This window comes from Oncorhynchus clarkii, chromosome 9, assembly GCF_045791955.1.
Source record: "Oncorhynchus clarkii lewisi isolate Uvic-CL-2024 chromosome 9, UVic_Ocla_1.0, whole genome shotgun sequence".
Lineage (NCBI taxonomy): Eukaryota > Metazoa > Chordata > Actinopteri > Salmoniformes > Salmonidae > Oncorhynchus > Oncorhynchus clarkii.
The window spans coordinates 41,346,167-41,364,781 of NC_092155.1; the positions used below are offsets into that span (position 1 = coordinate 41,346,167).

Sequence of the window (18,615 nt, forward strand, 5' to 3'; positions counted from 1 at the left end):
TAGAGAAGGAGGAAGAGGGTGAGGAGGAGGACGAGGTGGAGGTGGAGGAGGGTGTGGAGGAGGAGGAAGAAGAGGAGGAGGAGGTAGAGGAGGACGAGGTGGCGGTAGAGGGTGAGGAGGAAGAGGAGAAAAAGGAGGAGGAGGTGGAGGAGGAGGTGGAGGTAGAGGAGGAGGAAGATGGTGAGGAGGAGGTGGAGGAGGATGAGGTGGAGGTAGAGGAGGAGGGCGAGGAGGAAGAGGAGCAGGAGGTGGAGGAGGAGGTAGAGGAGAACAAAGAGGAGGTGGGGATGGGTGAGGAGGAGGAAGAGGAGCAGGAGGAGGTGGAGATGGGTGAGGAGGATGATGAGCAGGAGGAGGTGGAGGAGGGTAAGGTAGCGAGGCTGTGCAATCGAAGGAGGAGAATACGACATTCTTCCCACACAGCTACCCGATAAATTATTTGTGCGTTTAACGCCACAGCAGCATTTTAACAAAGCTACCTGTCACACTGAGATTCTCATCCTTACCAGCATGTCTTCTGGGGATCACAAGAACACAACAGTGGGTTTTTTCAGAGTTTGAGGAAAAGGTTTAATTCCTTTTGCCTGGACAGGATTCTGAGCTGACTGTGGTTAGTCATTTTGAGGGGTGTCAGGGGATTCTTCAAGAGATATTACACACTGATCTATACATATACACAGATATACAGGGTTTCTGCTGGTGAGAATACACCTAGTGTCTCGTTTTAAAACTTGGCACTTCACACATTTGATATTTGCTCTTTATGAAAGTTGTTGTTTTCATTCCTTTGGAGCAGCAAGCTTTTCTAGGATCTTTGCAACAGTCTCCCTAGAGCAGACAAGGACCAATGAGCAACATGAGAAAGGAATCATCGTTTTAGCATCACTTCTGAGAATGACTGGAACAAAAAAAAAGGCACCACCACCACCACCACCACCACCACTAGCCAATCATGTGTCTCTCTCGGTGCTTGTGTTCAGTTCAGTCCCGCGGTTGCCATAGAAACAACTACAACTCATGTCGTCAAGACCCAGTAGGCTGTGTTGGTATATGCAGTTGAGTTGTTGTTGCATTTTAGCATGGGGGAACATTTTTTTGTCTCCCCTTTCCATCAGATTGTGGAAAAGGATACCGTATAGGCATGCTTGCCTGGTGACAAATTCTGAGCCTGTACCATTCTTGTTTAGTAACCTCAGTTTTTTACCATCCGAATGGCAGAATTAGCGAGTGAAGGTTAAGACAAGGGTAATGGTTTACGTTAGTGGTCGGGCTGTTCTACGACTTGGTTCCCCTAACACAAATGACAAAATGGCGGCTAAATGCGGCTGCCATCCACAGGCCTGTCCATAGGAACAGTACATTGTGCTGTAAACAAGCTGTGCCGACGTGGCACCAGTCCAAATGTAGAATGGGTTATAGCTGCGGGAGAGGACACTTGAGTGGAGATTGGGGGCAATGGGTGGGAGGGAGAGGGACACACAGGGTGTTTTTTGTTGTTGTTGCCTGCTTATCTGCGGTCGGCCAGCTGAGGGGCTTGTGAGGCTGCACGTTTTGGATGCTTCCGGGGGCGTTGTGAAAGCTCACTGTTTTTTCAAGCCCCGAGGAGTAGGAACTGTGTGGGAGGCTGTAAGCCTGTAACCCGATTTCCCCCCCCCCCTCCCCTCACTCTGATAATGGTTTGGCCTGGAGGTCTTGTTTGGGTGTTCCACCATTAGTATTATTATCATCAGACCTGTTCGATGGCTCAGATTCTGAATGATGGCGCTGAGAGTTTGTGAGGCCTTGATAGAAAAGGGGTAATAATAAACTGGTGTAACGATGTGCGCTGAGAGTCGGGAGGCAAGTTCAGGGAGTGAGTGTTTTAATCAAATAAAACGGAACATAATACAAAACACGAACAACGCACAGACATGAAACTGAAACAGAAACAATGACGCCTGGGGAAGGAACCAAAGGGAGTGACATATATAGGGCAGGTAATCAGGGAAGTGATGGAGTCCAGGGGGAGTCTGATGACATGCAGGTGTGCGTAACGATGGTGACAGGTGTGCGCCATAACGAGCAGCCTGGTGACCTGGAGGCCGGAGAGGGAGCACACGTGACAACTAGTTAGTCAGTCAGCAGCTAATCTCTTGTGGACAGATTGGTCTGCACCGATAAACGGTGGTGCAGAGTACAGTAGCGATGGGAATTGCCAGGCACCTCCCGACACGATATTGTCACGATACTGATACGCAATGTATTGCGATTCTCTCGGTTCTATATGTATTGCGATTCGATGAGACAGCTCCTTAGAAAATGAGTTTTGATCAGTTATGGAATTAAAAGTGCTGAAAACAGATTGACTCCCTATTTGGGGCGGCAGGGTAGCCTAGTGGTTAGTGCGTTGGACTAGTAACCGGAAGGTTGCAAGTTCAAACCCCCGAGCTGACAAGGTACAGGCAGTTAACCCACTGTTTCTAGGCTGTCATTGAAAATAAGAATTTGTTCTTAACTGACTTGCCTAGTAAAATAAATAAATAAATACAATTAAAAAGATGGCGAACAACCTATGAAGGAAAAATACTAGCGTTTTGGTGCATGTTACAACCAACTAGCGCAAGCATAATATTGTGATATTGTCAAAATGATACAATACAATATATTGTTAAACATAGGATCCCGATATGTAACTGTATCGATTTTGTTCCCCCCCATCACTGGAAGGCAGGCAGGCTAGAATAACTGGAATAGGCAGGTCCTCCCTCTATCTGGCCATACAGCTCTGGCCATTTCAGATAAGGGCAGGGAGAGAACTGTGTAGACATGGAGTCCAGGCTGAGTACACAAACCCAGCAGATGCCTTCCTAGCACGACAGCGGGAGGGAAAGAGGGAGGGAGGTAGGGAAAGGGAGAGACTGGTAGTGAGAGGAAAAGGGAGCCAATGAGAAACAAAAAAAGAAGGGGAAGATGGAGAAAAGTCAACAGAAAAACTGAGAGAGAAATAGCTGAAGAAAAAGAGAGACAATCGTGTACACATGCGCACACACACACACACGCACACACATACAGGTAGACATGAGGCAAAGCTCATAGAGAATGATTCATGTTCTGCTTTGTCACTAGTTCTCTCTTAGACTGATCTAACACAGATGTTTGAAGGACTTCCAGACGCTTCAGAAAGGCCATAGCGCTCCGACTGCTCTCTCCCTGGCCCCGTTTCAGCAATAATATCCCATCAGTCACTGTTCCCACTGGGAAAATGGACTTATAAATTCACTGCAGCTTTCCTCTCCGCTTCCTGTATAGTTATATCCCACTAAATGGACTTTTCCCACCTAGTGCTTACATGTCTTAGTCCATGTCTTGAAAATGGCCTCAGTAGTGATAGAGTTCTGAGGGTCCTACTGTAAAGCCAGGCTGTTCGGTCTCTAAGACGCCTCAGGTTTCTGCATGTAGAAGGCAGGCCCTTTGTTTTTCCTGGCTGCACAGATTGTTGTGGATAGAATGTAGGAAAATGCATGATCGCGGCTTTGGATTGAGGAAGCTGATGTTCCAGGAGGGTTGGTTCTGGATTACAGTGATTAGTTCTAGTTCTGGGTACAGTGAACAAACAAAAAGTGAATGAAAGTCAGTGATTGTGGTCCCAAACAGGGATAGCTAGCTGCTAGCCTGAGCCCCCAACACCCTTCCTCTCTAGACCCAGGTCTGTATCCTCCACCCTCCCTCTCTAGACCCAGGTATGTATCCTCCACCCTCCCTCTCTAGACCCAGGTCTGTATCCTCCACCCTCCCTCTCTAGACCCAGGTCTGTATCCTCCACCCTCCCTCTCTAGACCCAGGTCTGTATCCTCCACCCTCCCTCTCTAGACCCAGGTCTGTATCCTCCACCCTCCCTCTCTAGACCCAGGTCTGTATCCTCCACCCTCCCTCTCTAGACCCAGGTCTGTATCCTCCACCCTCCCTCTCTAGACCCAGGTCTGTATCCTCCACCCTCCCTCTCTAGACCCAGGTCTGTATCCTCCACCCTCCCTCTCTAGACCCAGGTCTGTATCCTCCACCCTCCCTCTCTAGACCCAGGTCTGTATCCTCCACCCTCCCTCTCTAGACCCAGGTCTGCATCCTCCACCCTCCCTCTCCGGGCCCTAGCCTGTACACTGTAAAGGGGTTGCTGTGATTTTGACAGGAACTTACAGGCAGCAAAGTGGCAAGTAAGTTATTGTATTTCAAATTGCAGTACACTACTGTAATCTAAATATAGTATCAAAGCAAGTACTGTGTAATGACACAACGTATTATACCATATAATTGACTGTATTGTACTGTAAACAAGTACATGCTACCGTAATTGTAATTAATTAATCAATTAATGAAATTCATTGATGGGAGATTTCACAGTGTTTTACCGTAATTTAATGGGATTGGTGCTAGCAGGTTGGTTGCTATAGTAATGTGTTTACACATTACAGCATATCAATTAATATTTTGTGTTTTATATCACTTGCACTTCTAGAGGCCTTAACAAAGGCCTCCAAACTGGCAACATAATAATGCTGATAATAATCAGCATTACCGTATAATTAACAGTTTATCCTGTTACAGTGTACCCTCCACCCTAACTCTCTAGGTTCAGGCCTGTACCCTCAGTGACCCCTCCTGGGTAGTGGGTGGCAGGTCTTTGGAGGGAGCCAGTGGAATGTGGGCAATGCCTGCTAAGTGAACACCTTGTGTGGTGCTAGCGTCTCTGGCAGGTCAGAGTCTTCCAAGGTGTGAGGCACTGGCCTTCGCCACATCGAGGGCTAATGCTAACCACAACCCTTTAGCCCTGGGGTTACAGAGAAGGGGAGAGGACAGAGGGATATTGATTTTTTTTTTAAACATCACCATCATTAGTAGTATAATCATCATCAGTGTCATCAAGGTCTATTATCTGCGACACATAAGTTAATGATTTAAGGACCTTTTCCTGCCCGCGTCGACTATACGGTGTTTCCATGTTTCTTTGGTCTTTTGTTTTGAATATTGTATACCTCAGTCTGTGTGAGAGCATGGGAGGAGCTAACGAATGGGACTTACTGTATGGGATTGTAACTGAACAGTCAACAACAACCTCGCACATGGAGACAATCACATGCTCACAGTCACAGCTAGTAACCCAAGGGAAGTAGGTGTGAGGGGGGAATGCTCAGAGAAGCGAGCTCAAGTGTCAAATGATTCCACTGGTTGCTGGTTTCACACACACACACGCTCACGCACACGCGCACACACACACACACACACACACACAGTCTGGTACAGCTAACCTTGTGGGGACACACAATTCAGTCCCGTTCAAAATCCTATTTACCATAACCCCTAACCCATACTCTTACACTAACTCTAACCCTAACCTTAACCCAAAAACCTGACCTTAAACCTAACCCTAGCTCCTAACCCTAAACCTAAAACTAACCCTAGCTCCTAACCCTAAACCTTAATGTAATTCTAACCCTAACACTAATTCTAACCTTAACCCTAAACCCTCTAGAAATAGTATTTGACCTTGTGGGGACTAACAAAATTTCCCCAGTCTGGTCCAAACACGTCCACACACACATGCACACACACACACACGCACACGCACACAAACACTCCGAGCTCCTAGCACCCTGCTGTGATCGGTTCCTCAGTGTTGGGTGTGGATGGGCAGGATGGGAGGAAGAGGGGAGGGATGAGCCTGCTGCAGTGCTACTATACCATATGTGTCCTTGCTGGGAACTGTAAATCGCTTTGGATTAGAGTATCTGCTAAAATGTAAAATATAAGTGGAATGAATTGAATGTCATTGAGAAAACATAAAGGTGTCATGTATATATTTTTTGCAAACCTCCTTCCTGAATATAAAAGTAATCCAAGAAGTAATCATTTGTTTTTTCTAAAGTATATGTAATCCGATTACAATGTTTTGTAACAGGTAATGTAACATTACAGTTTTTGTAATCAGATTACATGTTGTGTCCGCTCTGCTCTGTCCGAGCAGGAAAGAACATGCGCAGTGGATCATGGTCATTGAAGTTCATTACCACATTTCTGTGCTGAACTAGGTTGAATATTTGCTTAAGCCCAACGTCCCACATAGTTATTGACTTGATTTCTCTCATGAATAATTTGATTTCTCTCTAGAGAAACGGCACGTTGGGCTCACAATTTCTTTTTTAGAAAAATTGGGGGGGTGGGACGTCGGTCGGTTGTGGTTTAGTTGTTTAGTTTTATTTATTTAATAACCAAAGAATAAACAACATTATCACTCAGCACTACTTTCTAACTCTGCTTATATGTGCCTCTACGCCCTTTATAAGCAGCACGAGGCCCCACATAGACCCTGTCCTCCTTCTCAGTTCAGGACAGTTTTAGGTCACACATAATCTCTGGTGACAGAAGTTAAAAGAATAGTCAGCTGCTAGCTTTAGCGTGCGTACGATTTGGTTCTGGGTTCTGAGATTAGGTCACCGCCAGCGTTCCCCAAAGGAAACCTGTTTGACCATAAACCATATAAGGTATAAGATGTTGGGCTCGGGCAATGCTTGGTTGACTTGTAATGGGCAACTAGAAAAGGGATTCTAGACAAATTAGCAGAGTAGGTTGGACACAAGTGTGGTCTGTGGCACTATTCGAAAGGCGCTATTTAGCATAACTCACTCTTTCTGTGTCTTTCTCTTCTCGCAGCTGTCTCTTTTCTCCAAATACATTCTGACTTTCTCTCTCCTTCTAAGTACAATTGTTTCCCTGGTGGAACTGATGTGTTGAAAGGATCTCCTCTGGCCTTAAAAGACGATGTTTATAGACACTGGGGCCAGAGCATAGACTTCCTGGTAAAGTAAATGACCGGTGAGCTAAATCCATCATAAAGGAACCGAACTTATAAATAAACCCCCTGGATATTCCATTAACTCACTCTCATCTTCATCTGGCCCTCCAGGGTGATGATGGCTAGGGAGAGCAGATGTAGAGCAGGGGGAGCTGTGGTGGGGTTCAAGGAGGAGAGGAAGGGAGTTCAGCGTGGTGGAGCATGGCCTGGGCTGGGGGACTGGGTGTGAATTGCTAGTGGTTGATTGTGTATGTTTCAGTGTATCCACATAAGAATGCATTCTTGTTTATGCCACGATGCTTAAAGAGGTTTAGGTGCAATTCAATCAAACAAGATTATGAGGTTTCCAAGATAAATTAAAAATATAGATATATTTGAGAGCTGCAACAATGCATTTTTGGATTTCTTTACTGAACAAAACAATATGCACCAATTCAAAACTTAACTGCATATCAACTGGAATGTTCTCTTGCTGTGAGGAACAAAGTTGTACCAGATTCTGTATGGTTTTAGACGGACAAGTATAGACTGTAGACTCTTTGGCATCTCAGGTCATCACTGGAGTGAGTCGGTCAGTCTTTTATTCCGCTGCGTATTCATTGAGTCATTTGGTCATTTATTGATGGACCCTGCCCATCCACGCTAAGCCTTTTAGAGGCTTTTTAAATGCATTTTCATTTATCCTGCGCTGTTTTTGTCATTGCTGCTGCTGCTGTTCTTTTGCCCTGTCTAAATCAGGGACTACTGGTTTACGTAACTCCATTTTGATAACCAAGGATAAGGTTCTCTGTCTACAGAGTGACACACTGAGTATGGACTGTACCCCCTGAGATACTACAACTATTATTGTTTTAGAGGGTCCTCCTAATCACTGTGTAATAGACTTTTTACCGCAGTGGGCTAAATCCGGTTCACAAAGAGTGCTTCTCGGTGCTTCTCGGTCGCCTTGAAGAAATCGACTTTCAAACAAAAGTATGCATCTCGTGACGGGCTTTATACAAAAGAAAGACACCTGTACCATGTCAGATATAGAGTTGGAATAGTAATTCAATTTTGAGTTTGCGTACACAATATTACACTTTATATACATCACAGAAGACTGAAATATGACAAAACTGTTTGTCATAAGAAACACTGTTTTTTTTTGGCGTTTAAAAAAAGACATACTGTTTATTAATTATGAAATGATGAAAAGTATTAATAACATGAGGCCACTAGGTCATTTGACTACAGGAAATGATTAATAGACAATAGTAGTATGTCCTACTGTATTGTGGCGTGGACAATATAAGGTTATTACTGTGTGTGTGTGTGTGTGTGTCTGTAGACTGGGACAGGTGTAGGCCCACAACAGGTAGATGGTGCTGAGTGGAGCTCCTGAACAGTACGTGTGTGTGCTGTCGTGTAAACCTGCAGGCTCTCTCGCTCTTGAGAAAAGCAAGCAATTAGGCCTGGCCTGTGATCCTACATACATACCGTATAGTACAACTATACACTAGACACACAGGCAATGTCAACTCTCCCTCACATATATGCATACAGTACTCTCTAGACACACACAGGCAGCATACATTCACCTGTACACACAGACCACTTAAGTAAACACGCACACATACACACACACACATACCAGGTTTCATTCTTCTCTCTGGGCTGTTTTTGCTTGAACAGTGAGAGTAATGTAAACAGAGCTGAGTGCTAGGAGCCATCTGCCTAATGTCACTGTGGCCCATATCTGTCCTCTCCAGCTCTCTCTCTCTCGCTCTCCCTCTCTCCCCCTCACCCCTTCCCCTCGCTCCCTCTCTTACTATCTCTCTCTCTCGCCCTCTCTCTCCCTCACTCCCTCCCTCCCCTCGCTCCCTCCCTTACTATCTCTCTCTCTCCCTCTCTCCCTCTCTCCCCCTCACTCCTTCCCCTCTCTTACTCTCTCTCTCCCTCACTCCCCTCTCTCCCTCTCTTGCCCTCTCCCTCCCTCACTCCCTCCCTCTCTCTCCCTCACTCCCTCCCTTACTATCTCTCTCTCTCTCCCTCACTCCCTCCCTTACTATCTCTCTCTCTCTCCCTCACTCCCTCCTGTACTATCTCTCTCTCCCTCTCTCTCCCTCTCTCCCTCCCCTCGCTCCCTCCCTTACTATCTCTCCCTCTCTCCCTCCCTCACTCCCTCCCCTCGCTCCCTCCCTTACTATCTCTCTCTCCCTCCACTACCACCACATCCTTCCTCCCCTCAACATCCCCGTCTTCCATGTTATCTGTTGTTGTCCATTGTATGCTATTCTATTTGTTCTATTCTCACCCCCTTCACCCCTCCCAGTCTCCACCCCATTCCCTTAGGTCACATATATTCCTGCCTCTCAATTTTCCATGACTGTTTCTCATTCTATATCTCTTACTCCCCCCTTGCCCCATGTTCTCCATGTCCCTGGTATATTTCTCTCTTCTTTAATTCTTCCTGTTTTAATTGTTTCCCTCTTTGGTGTAAAAACTCATATCCACCTGTGCACTTGTTTTTCGGAAAGGTCAGGGAGAGTTCAAAGTTCATTCATGGGTCAGATGTGGATTAAGAGATCAGGGGGTATTAGCCACCAACTGACTTTCTTTGACGAAATGCACACATATTTTGGGCTTGGTGGGATTTCATCCCTTTCTGTGTAATATTCTTGGGAGGAAGCCTGTATTGAGGGTTAGAATGAATGGCAGCAGGTGCGTGATAAAACCATAAAAAGGACAAATCCAAGGAGGCCGAGATTCAAATATATACTTAATTTAATCCGTGCTTTAAAAAATACAAAGCTGAAAGTGCACATTGCAAAAAAGTGCTAAAATTGCTTTTTTTTTCTCCTCACTTTTTAGCACCGTGCACTTTCAGCTTTGTATTGTTTCGAGCATGGATTAAATTAAGTATATCTTTGCATCTCGGCCTTTTTGGATTTGTCCTTTTTTGGTTTGAGTGCGAGTATCTTCGGAAACTCTACAGATATTCTTGGGCGGAGGAATATTTTTAAAGTGTGGAAACTAATACGGTTGTATGTTTTGCTGTAAACTGAAATCAATTGAAGTCGTTCAAACCAATCCTACATGTGTTACTGTCTCTGCCCAGTAGGAGGCAGGCTTCACCTGCATAATGATGTGGCACCCCGACTGTCTATTTTAGGATGATTCAAATATTTACAAGGATAGAATCACTTTCATATTAAGTAAAGGGAGAGCCTAAGAGAGAAATAAAGATGTGGGGGGTTGGCAAAATACATTCTCTTATACCTCAATGGAAATATGTGGTATAGATTGGGGTGACCTTGTTTAACCCTCTCTGCCTCATGAGCACCATAACAACTTGTCTGTGCTAATTTAGGGTCTCCACATAGGGTGTGACATCACAGTGTTTCCTGTTGGCATGCGGCCAGCCTGTGTTTGTGTCTAAAAGCAGTGGAGGGTGGAGGGTTTCTACTCTCTCTCTCACGCAGCGTGCTGTGAAAAAGAGGCCATCTTTAAAGGAAACTGCTTCTCGTCGGGTCAAAGGGCAGTGGTTTTTCCCACACTGCAGCTGGGGACACTCTGGGGACAGTGTGACAGGCACAGGACACATAAAAAAAAGCCTGTTTAAAGTGTAAGGAGTTCAGAAAGCAAGCTGTAAAACATATGAGGTGGTCAATGAGGGGATGAGAACAGGAGGAAACACGATTTCACAAACAGGATCAGCATGCCTCCAAAGGGAATGTTAATGTTGCTGTTGTTGGTGTGCGTGTGCATGTGTGGACGCGCGTGGGTGTGAATTTGGGTGTTTGCAGGAGTGCATGCATGGATACTGTGTATTTCCATACAAGGTCAGATGTATGTAAGGTATTATAATGATTTAACTGCACATCTCAGTACATGAGAAGTGCACTTTGTCATTGAACACAGTATGACCTGTGAATCTGTATGGAAGCCATTATAGAATAAAAGAAAGAGAGCTGTGTAGGGATGAAACGGTTACCGGTTTCACGACCAACCACAGTAAAATTCCCGACGATTAGTATTACCGTTTCAAATTTGAATTATCATTAAAAACCGTGTTTGATTACCACGGTTTGGAAAAACTCGCGGTAAATACTGTCCAGCATCAACCAAATTTAGCAACGGTCTGACGCAGGCGCAGCATGCAACGTGGGTTTTGTTTTGTGTGAAAACATGACGGAAGGCAGTGACAGCACTCGGGAGATTTTTCAGCCTTCCAAGAGGACCACATCTGAAGTGTGGTCGTATTTTTTTTTAAAGAGTGTTGAGGGGAAACTTCATCGAAGATCACCTTGTCTGCAGAACAACAACCAAAAAATCGCTGCGAAAGGGCGCAACACTTCACATGTCTTGGGTCAATCTTCATGACCACCACCCCACTACTTTATAGCGAATGCAAGGTAAGTTAACTTTTAGCTCAATGCATGATGTGGGGATTTCGGAATGGGGGAAACATGTCATGGTTTGTCTGTCTGACTTGCTAATAGCTTGTCAATCAGGTAACTGAAGCTTTCAGTGTTGCAAACTCTTGTAAAAACACTACACGTTGTTCTGCTGTTGTATGCGTCGTGTGTCTGCAGACTCTATTCGCCAATTACACACGATAACACGTTATGTAGTTTTACCCAACCAATATATTTTGTTCATTTAAAATCCGGTAGACGTCGACTTGTTTCTACAACTGTTCCAGCAGGAGAACCACTATAGACTCCTATACAAGGCTCCTCGTATTTATGTCAATTGTTGGGCACATTGCGATTACTATCACAGTCTTAAGACTCATTAGAATGTATGTAAATTGCGCATGGGGTAATTGCATATACTCACACACTCTTGTGTGTGTTTGTGTAATTATAATGTAATAATACCAATAATACATTTGCTATTCCCTTGTTTACAGAGATGGACGTGCAGCAGGCAAACCCAGTGATGCTACCGGTCCCTCCTCGTCTACAGTTGTGACACAGACACTCTAGCAAGCATTTAAAAAGGCAGGCTGCTTATGCACCCACATCAAAAAATGCTCAAGACCTCACTGTAGCCCTTTCCTATTACATTGCAGTGGACATGATGCCATTTCAAATTGTTGAGAGGCCTGAAGGTTGCCGTGCCTCACTACGAAGTGAGTGCTGCTAATTGTATTTGTTGTTTATTTTATTTGCTTACTTAAGGTTGTGCTCATTTAAACCTGTGCTAGGGGAACTTCTACCTGTCATGGCCACATGGTGCCATCTTTAATGTTGTTACTTTAGTGTTTATGCCCACAAAAAGTGCACAGTGCTGCTAATTTTATTTGTCGTTTGTTGGTTTTCAATATAAAACTTGGTGAAATGATTTCAGTGTGTGTATTAGTACTTTTTGAACATTTCCAGCACATTTGAACAATACTGTGATAATACTGATAACCGTGATAATTCTGGTCACTAATTGTGATATGGAATTGAAAACAGTTTAATCTCTAGCAGGGGGAGGGGGAGAGGGAGCGGGAGAGAAAGATGGGGCGGGGGAAGGGTAGATTGTATGCTATCGGTACATATCAAATCAAATCAAATTTTATTTGTCACATACACATGGTTAGCAGATGTTAATGCGAGTGTAGCGAAATGCTTGTGCTTCTAGTTCCAACAATGCAGTAATAACAAGTAATCTAACTAACAATTCCAAAACTACTGTCTTGTACACAGTGTAAGGGGATAAAGAATATGTACATAAGGATATATGAATGAGTGATGGTACAGAGCAGCATAGGCAAGATACAGTAGATGGTATCGAGTACAGTATGTACAAATGAGATGAGTATGTAAACAAAGTGGCATAGTTTAAAGTGGCTAGTGATACATGTATTACATAAGGATACAGTCGATGATATAGAGTACAGTATATACGTATGCATATGAGATGAATAATGTAGGGTAAGTAACATTATATAAGGTAGCATTGTGTAAAGTGGCTAGTGATATATTTACATCAATTCCCATTATTAAAGTGGCTGGAGTTGAGTCAGTGTCAGTGTGTTGGCAGCAGCCACTCAGTGTTAGTGGTGGCTGTTTAACAGTCTGATGGCCTTGAGATAGAAGCTGTTTTTCAGTCTCTCGGTCCCAGCTTTGATGCACCTGTACTGACCTCGCCTTCTGGATGATAGCGGGGTGAACAGGCAGTGGCTCGGGTGGTTGATGTCCTTGATGATCTTTATGGCCTTCCTGTGACATCGGGTGGTGTAGGTGTCCTGGAGGGCAGGTAGTTTGCCCCCGGTGATGCGTTGTGCAGACCTCACTACCCTCTGGAGAGCCTTACGGTTGAGGGCGGTGCAGTTGCCATACATGTATTCATTACGGTATAATCTTGGTCCACTGTGAGGTATCCGTGTACTTTGAAATTCCCATCTAGAGAGTTAGGTGCATTTCCTGGAGATGTTGTCAACCGTAGAAATGTCAGTAGACCTGCACCACTTTTATTGCATGGCAAGGAAAATACAATTTCAGTGTCAGATTCCTTGTGTAGTTCATTACTGTATGGCTTCTGTACAGTAAGTCCCTATCCAGGTACCCACAGCATGGCTCTACTCTGCCCCCTAGCACAGAATGTTAAAGGTCCAATGCAGCTGTTTTTATCTCCATATCAAATCCTATCTGGGTAACAACTAAGTACCATACGGTGATTGTTTTCAATAAAAATGGTCAAATACAGCAAAAATAGCGTCATTAGCAAAGATACATTTCTTAAGCAAAAAATGAGTTTTGAGTGAGATGTCAAACTGGTGTCTCCAAGTGGCCACACACCTCTCCAAAACGTGCATAGTTCCCAAGTCATTTCAATGCGCTTTTATGACTCAAAGAAGATTCTTCAACTACAAGGTACTTTTTTGAAGCTCTCCAGGCTGTGCCGTTGAGGAACTGGAGCAAGCACACTTGTAGTTGTTTTGTTTGGAACACAGCCCTGCATCCCAGAGTTTTATGATATGCGAAATGTGAAATGCACATTTGGACTCACGGGTGTTTGGCTTGCTTGTATGGCATCAAAGCAGTATTTATTATCCTCCACGTCTCATCTTTCAAAATACTTTTGAGTCCTCTCAATTTTCAGCTCAAGTTTAGAACGTCGGTCAGTCAAAACCGATACAGCGCTGTGAATCAGAGACCCTGAGCTCTGACAGCATGTATAGCATGTTACTGTACAGCCACTGCGTTCCAATCTAGGAACTTATCAGTGTCCAAATCTGCCGTTTTCAACCAGTATACAGGTGTAAAGGGCTACGGGAAAAACTGATCATTTTTAAATGTGCGGTCAAGGCTCTAAATGTCCCCCCCCTCCCTTTATCCTCCTCTCTTCTAGCTGAACGCCAATGTGCTGATCTTCCTGTGCACTAACATAATTGGGATATGTACCCACTACCCTGCCGAGGTGTCTCAGAGACAGGCTTTCCAGGAGACCAGAGGATACATTCAGGCCAGACTGCACCTGCAGAGAGAGAACCAGCAGCAGGTACACCACACACACACACAGAAAGACAGACAGACAGACATATTAATACAGATACACACAAACACACACTGTAAACACCTCCATTGACTGACAGAAAGCAGGAATTTTGAAGGGCATAACTATTAAATGCAGCTGCTAACCTACACAGTTTTTTTTTCTCTCCCAACACTTAAGGAGCGCCTGTTGCTGTCTGTGTTGCCAAGGCATGTTGCCATGGAGATGAAGGCTGACATCAACGCTAAAAAGGAAGACATGATGTTCCATAAGATCTACATCCAGAAACATGACAACGTCAGGTCAGCATAGACACTTTCGTCTGTATAACCCCTGACAACAACACATCTGTATTCACAGCGTTACTTGATCAAACCAAACTGACAAGAGCTATGACTTCTAACGTCTAACACAATGTTCATGTGTTTTGTCACGCTTTTATCACGCTCCCGAGTGGCACGGCGGTCTAAGGCACTGCATCATAGTGCTTGAGGCATAACTACAGACACCCTGGTTCAAATCCAGTCTGTATCACAACCGGCTGTGATTGGGAGTCCCATAGGGCAGCGCACAATTGGCCCAGCATCGTCCGGGTTTGGTCCGGTGTAAGCCGTCATTGTAAATAAGAATTGCTTCTTAACTGACTTTCCTAGTTTAAATAAAGTTTTTTTTATTTTGAATTGCTCTAGGCAAACTACTCTTAGAATTTCTGTGCCTCTTATTCAACAGTAGGGGAGAGCTGGGATGAAAGTAACACAGGCAAAAGTAGCTCACCCATTTTCTAAGTTAACACGGAAGCTAGAATGACGTAGTGGACTCAGCTCGTTCCTAATGCGGAGGACGAGCTCCCTGCAAATAAAAAGCAACCCTTTCCGAATGAATGAAATTATAGTTGCTAATGATAGAGGACATAAGTAAGTTATTTGTCCTAAAATATGGTCTTTCTAGTGCTATCGATCTCTGAGTAATTACTTGAAAAATGAAGTGTTACTTGCAGATCAATATTCTCATACACACACACACACACTCACTTAGGGTTTGATAGAGAGCAGGCTAATTAAGGATAGTAAGGGAATACTTAATTACCAGCAGCCAATATAAGATAATCCCCAAAGATGGGGAGCTCCAGCCCAGATTCAATTAAAGCACTGAGTATACACACTAAGTTTCAGATACACAAACACACACACACACACACAGACAAGCAGAGGAGGCGGATAAAGGATCATCTGATAATTCAGTCAATCAATAATCAAGCCTATCTTTTTATTTTTCCTCAGTATTCTGTTTGCAGACATTGAGGGCTTCACCAGCTTGGCATCTCAGTGTACGGCTCAGGAGTTGGTCATGACACTCAACGAGCTCTTTGCCCGCTTCGACAAACTAGCATCGGTAAATAAGCATTTCTCTTTCACCTCTCTCTTTTCTCCTTCTCCCCATTTTGTTCATTTTCCTCCATTCAGTGTCCTGTGTTAATCTCTCTCTGTAGGAGAACCACTGTCTGCGTATCAAGATCCTGGGCGACTGTTACTACTGTGTGTCTGGGCTTCCTGAGCCCCGCGCTGACCACGCCCACTGCTGTGTGGAGATGGGCGTCGACATGATAGAGGCCATCTCGTGAGTATGAGGAACGTCTGTGTGTGGGGAGATGGCATATTCTCTAGACATGAAAAATCATTAAAATATGTATAATGTATTGCCTCGGTCTGTTGGGGTATCATGTGTTTTTTGGAAAGAAATGGAACATACATCTTCTGTGTGTGTATGTGTGTGTGTGTGTGTAGGCTGGTGCGAGAGGTGACAGGGGTCAACGTGAACATGCGTGTGGGTATCCACAGTGGCCGTGTGCACTGTGGGGTGCTGGGACTCAGGAAGTGGCAGTTTGACGTGTGGTCCAATGATGTCACACTAGCCAACCATATGGAGGCTGGGGGCAAGGCAGGGTGAGGGAAAAACATGCACACACACACACAGACACACAGTGCTTTAAGCACCAACTGTCAGAGCAGCTCACAGATTACTGCACCTGTACATAGCCCACCTATAATTTAGCCCAAACAACTACCTATTTCCCTACTGTATTTATTTTATTTATTTTGCTCCTTTGCACCCCATTATTTTTATTTCTACTTTGCACATTCTTCCACTGCAAATCTACCATTCCAGTGTTTTACTTGCTATATTTACTTGCTTTATATACTTGCTATATTGTATTTACTTTGCCACCATGGCCTTTTTTTGCCTTTACCTCCCTTATCTCACCTCATTTGCTCACATCGTATATAGACTTGTTTCTACTGTATTATTGACTGTATGTTTGTTTTGTCGTTGTATGTGTCGAACTGCTTTGCGTTGTCTTGGCCAGGTCGCAATTGTAAATGAGAACTTGTTCTCAACTTGCCTACCTGGTTAAATAAAGGTGAAATAAAAATAAATAAAAAACAGACCCAGAGAGAGAGACTGACCTTGTGTCCCTTTTCCAGGAGGATCCACATAACCAAGGCCACTCTGCAGTATCTGAATGGGGATTATGAGGTGGAGCCTGGGTTCGGGGGGGAGAGGAACGCTTACCTGAAGGAGAACAGCATCGAGACCTTCCTGGTGCTGGGCTGCAGCCAGAAAAGGGTTAGTAACAAAACTATTTCCTACACCTGCCAACCACCACACATACAGTTCTGTTACAGTATGCAGAGTTTTGGCAAGATGGGAGTACCGCTATGGACCGAAAGTGACTATGTAGCAGGTTATGACAACTAGCGCAGCTGGTTAGGAGAATGAACATAGCTGGTTAGGAGAAGTAGGTTAAGGTTAGGAGAAGGGTTTAGGGTTAGCTCAAATGTTACAGTTGTCCCCGACGCGACTGGAACATTCATCGTTTGGTCCGTAGCTGTACTCTATTTAGCCACAAACATTATACTGGACACTAGAGATCAGTAATGTTTCTCACCCATTCCAATCAGCTTTACATTTCCACCAGGGTTAGAAACTCTTGGGGATGCCTTAAAAAGTGGGCAGGAATAACCGTTGTCTTTTTTTATGTTGGGTTGCACCTCTTTAATCCACACCAGGGTTTCACCGGATCAATTTGTCTAACCTCTCTCTCTCTCTCTCTCTCTCTCTCTCTGTGTGTGTGTGCTTTCCTCTGTGTAGAAAGACGAGAAGGACATGATGGCCAAGATGCAGAGGACGCGGTCCAACTCCAACGAGGGCCTGATGCCTCCCTGGGTGCCCGACACAAGGTTCTCCAGGACCAAGGACTCCAAAGTCTTCAGACAGATGGTGAGGCTGGACCTCTCTCTCGGCTTATCTGTACCTCTCCGGCTTCTACTTATAGTCTCTCAATCGTCTCACCCATTAATGTCACCTCTCCTGAGAGAGCTCTGTGTGTCCACCAATTGTCTCTGCTGTCTCTTCCTCCCCTGTCTCCTGAGGGCCAGCTGCATCTCTCACAGCCAGGGTTTTATCTATTGCCTAATCCTTCTGTTTTACATCTCTCCTCTGGGTTGTTGTATGTTGGTTCATCCTAATTTTCTTTCTCTTTCTCAGGGGATTGATGAGTCATCCAGCAAAGACAAGTGAGTGGTTATTGCCCTGAGGATTTTTGGGATACACACACATAACGTCACCTATATACACACCCAGGTAGACAGGCACACGCGCCAAGATACACTTTCGCGTACTCTAAAGGTCTTACCATTTGACCTCTCTTCTCTCCCTCGCTCTCTCGCTCCCGCCTCTCCCCCTCCCTCGCTACTCTTCCCCTTTCCAGCCGTGGTGCCCAGGAGGCAATGAACCCAGAGGATGAGGTGGATGAGTTTCTGGGGCGAGCCATCGACGCCCGCAGCATCGACCAGCTGAGGAAGGACCACGTCAAGAAGTTCCTGCTCACCTTCCAGACGTCCAGCTTGGAAAAAAAGGTCTGTCTGCCTCTGGGCATTATTTAGTTCATCCCTGGAGTATTAGTCCCCTGATGCTTTCTGCTGAGTCCGTTTTTAACAGGTTTTGATCTGTCTCTCTGGTAGTATTCAAAGAAGGTGGACGATCGCTTCGGGGGTTACGTAGCTTGTACTCTCCTGGTCTTCTGTTTCATCTCCTTCATCCAGATTGTCATATTTCCACAGTGAGTGACACACACACACACACACGCACACGCGCACGTACACGTTTCTGAGTCCTCCGTCTGTGTGTCTTGTCCTGCAGCACCCCGGTCATGCTAGGGATCTACATCAGTATCTTCATCATCCTCGCCAACATCCTCTTCATCTGTGCCATATATTCCTGCGTTAAGGTAGGAACCTCCACGACACACACATTACCTA

The 18,615-nt window shown here is 44.9% G+C and overlaps 1 protein-coding gene across 1 annotated transcript in view; it reads left to right on the top strand.

The window, feature by feature from the left end:
- The window catches only part of LOC139416306 (adenylate cyclase type 6-like), a 40,562-nt gene that overhangs the window by 15,805 nt on the left and 6,142 nt on the right, over positions 1 to 18,615 (top strand). Inside the window, exons 3-13 of the mRNA XM_071164800.1 lie at positions 14,153 to 14,302; positions 14,477 to 14,598; positions 15,577 to 15,688; positions 15,786 to 15,913; positions 16,081 to 16,239; positions 16,780 to 16,921; positions 17,447 to 17,575; positions 17,843 to 17,871; positions 18,066 to 18,213; positions 18,319 to 18,416; positions 18,497 to 18,584. Coding sequence (XP_071020901.1) covers positions 14,153 to 14,302; positions 14,477 to 14,598; positions 15,577 to 15,688; positions 15,786 to 15,913; positions 16,081 to 16,239; positions 16,780 to 16,921; positions 17,447 to 17,575; positions 17,843 to 17,871; positions 18,066 to 18,213; positions 18,319 to 18,416; positions 18,497 to 18,584 — 1,305 coding nt within the window. The remainder of the gene's footprint in view (positions 1 to 14,152; positions 14,303 to 14,476; positions 14,599 to 15,576; positions 15,689 to 15,785; positions 15,914 to 16,080; positions 16,240 to 16,779; positions 16,922 to 17,446; positions 17,576 to 17,842; positions 17,872 to 18,065; positions 18,214 to 18,318; positions 18,417 to 18,496; positions 18,585 to 18,615) is intronic.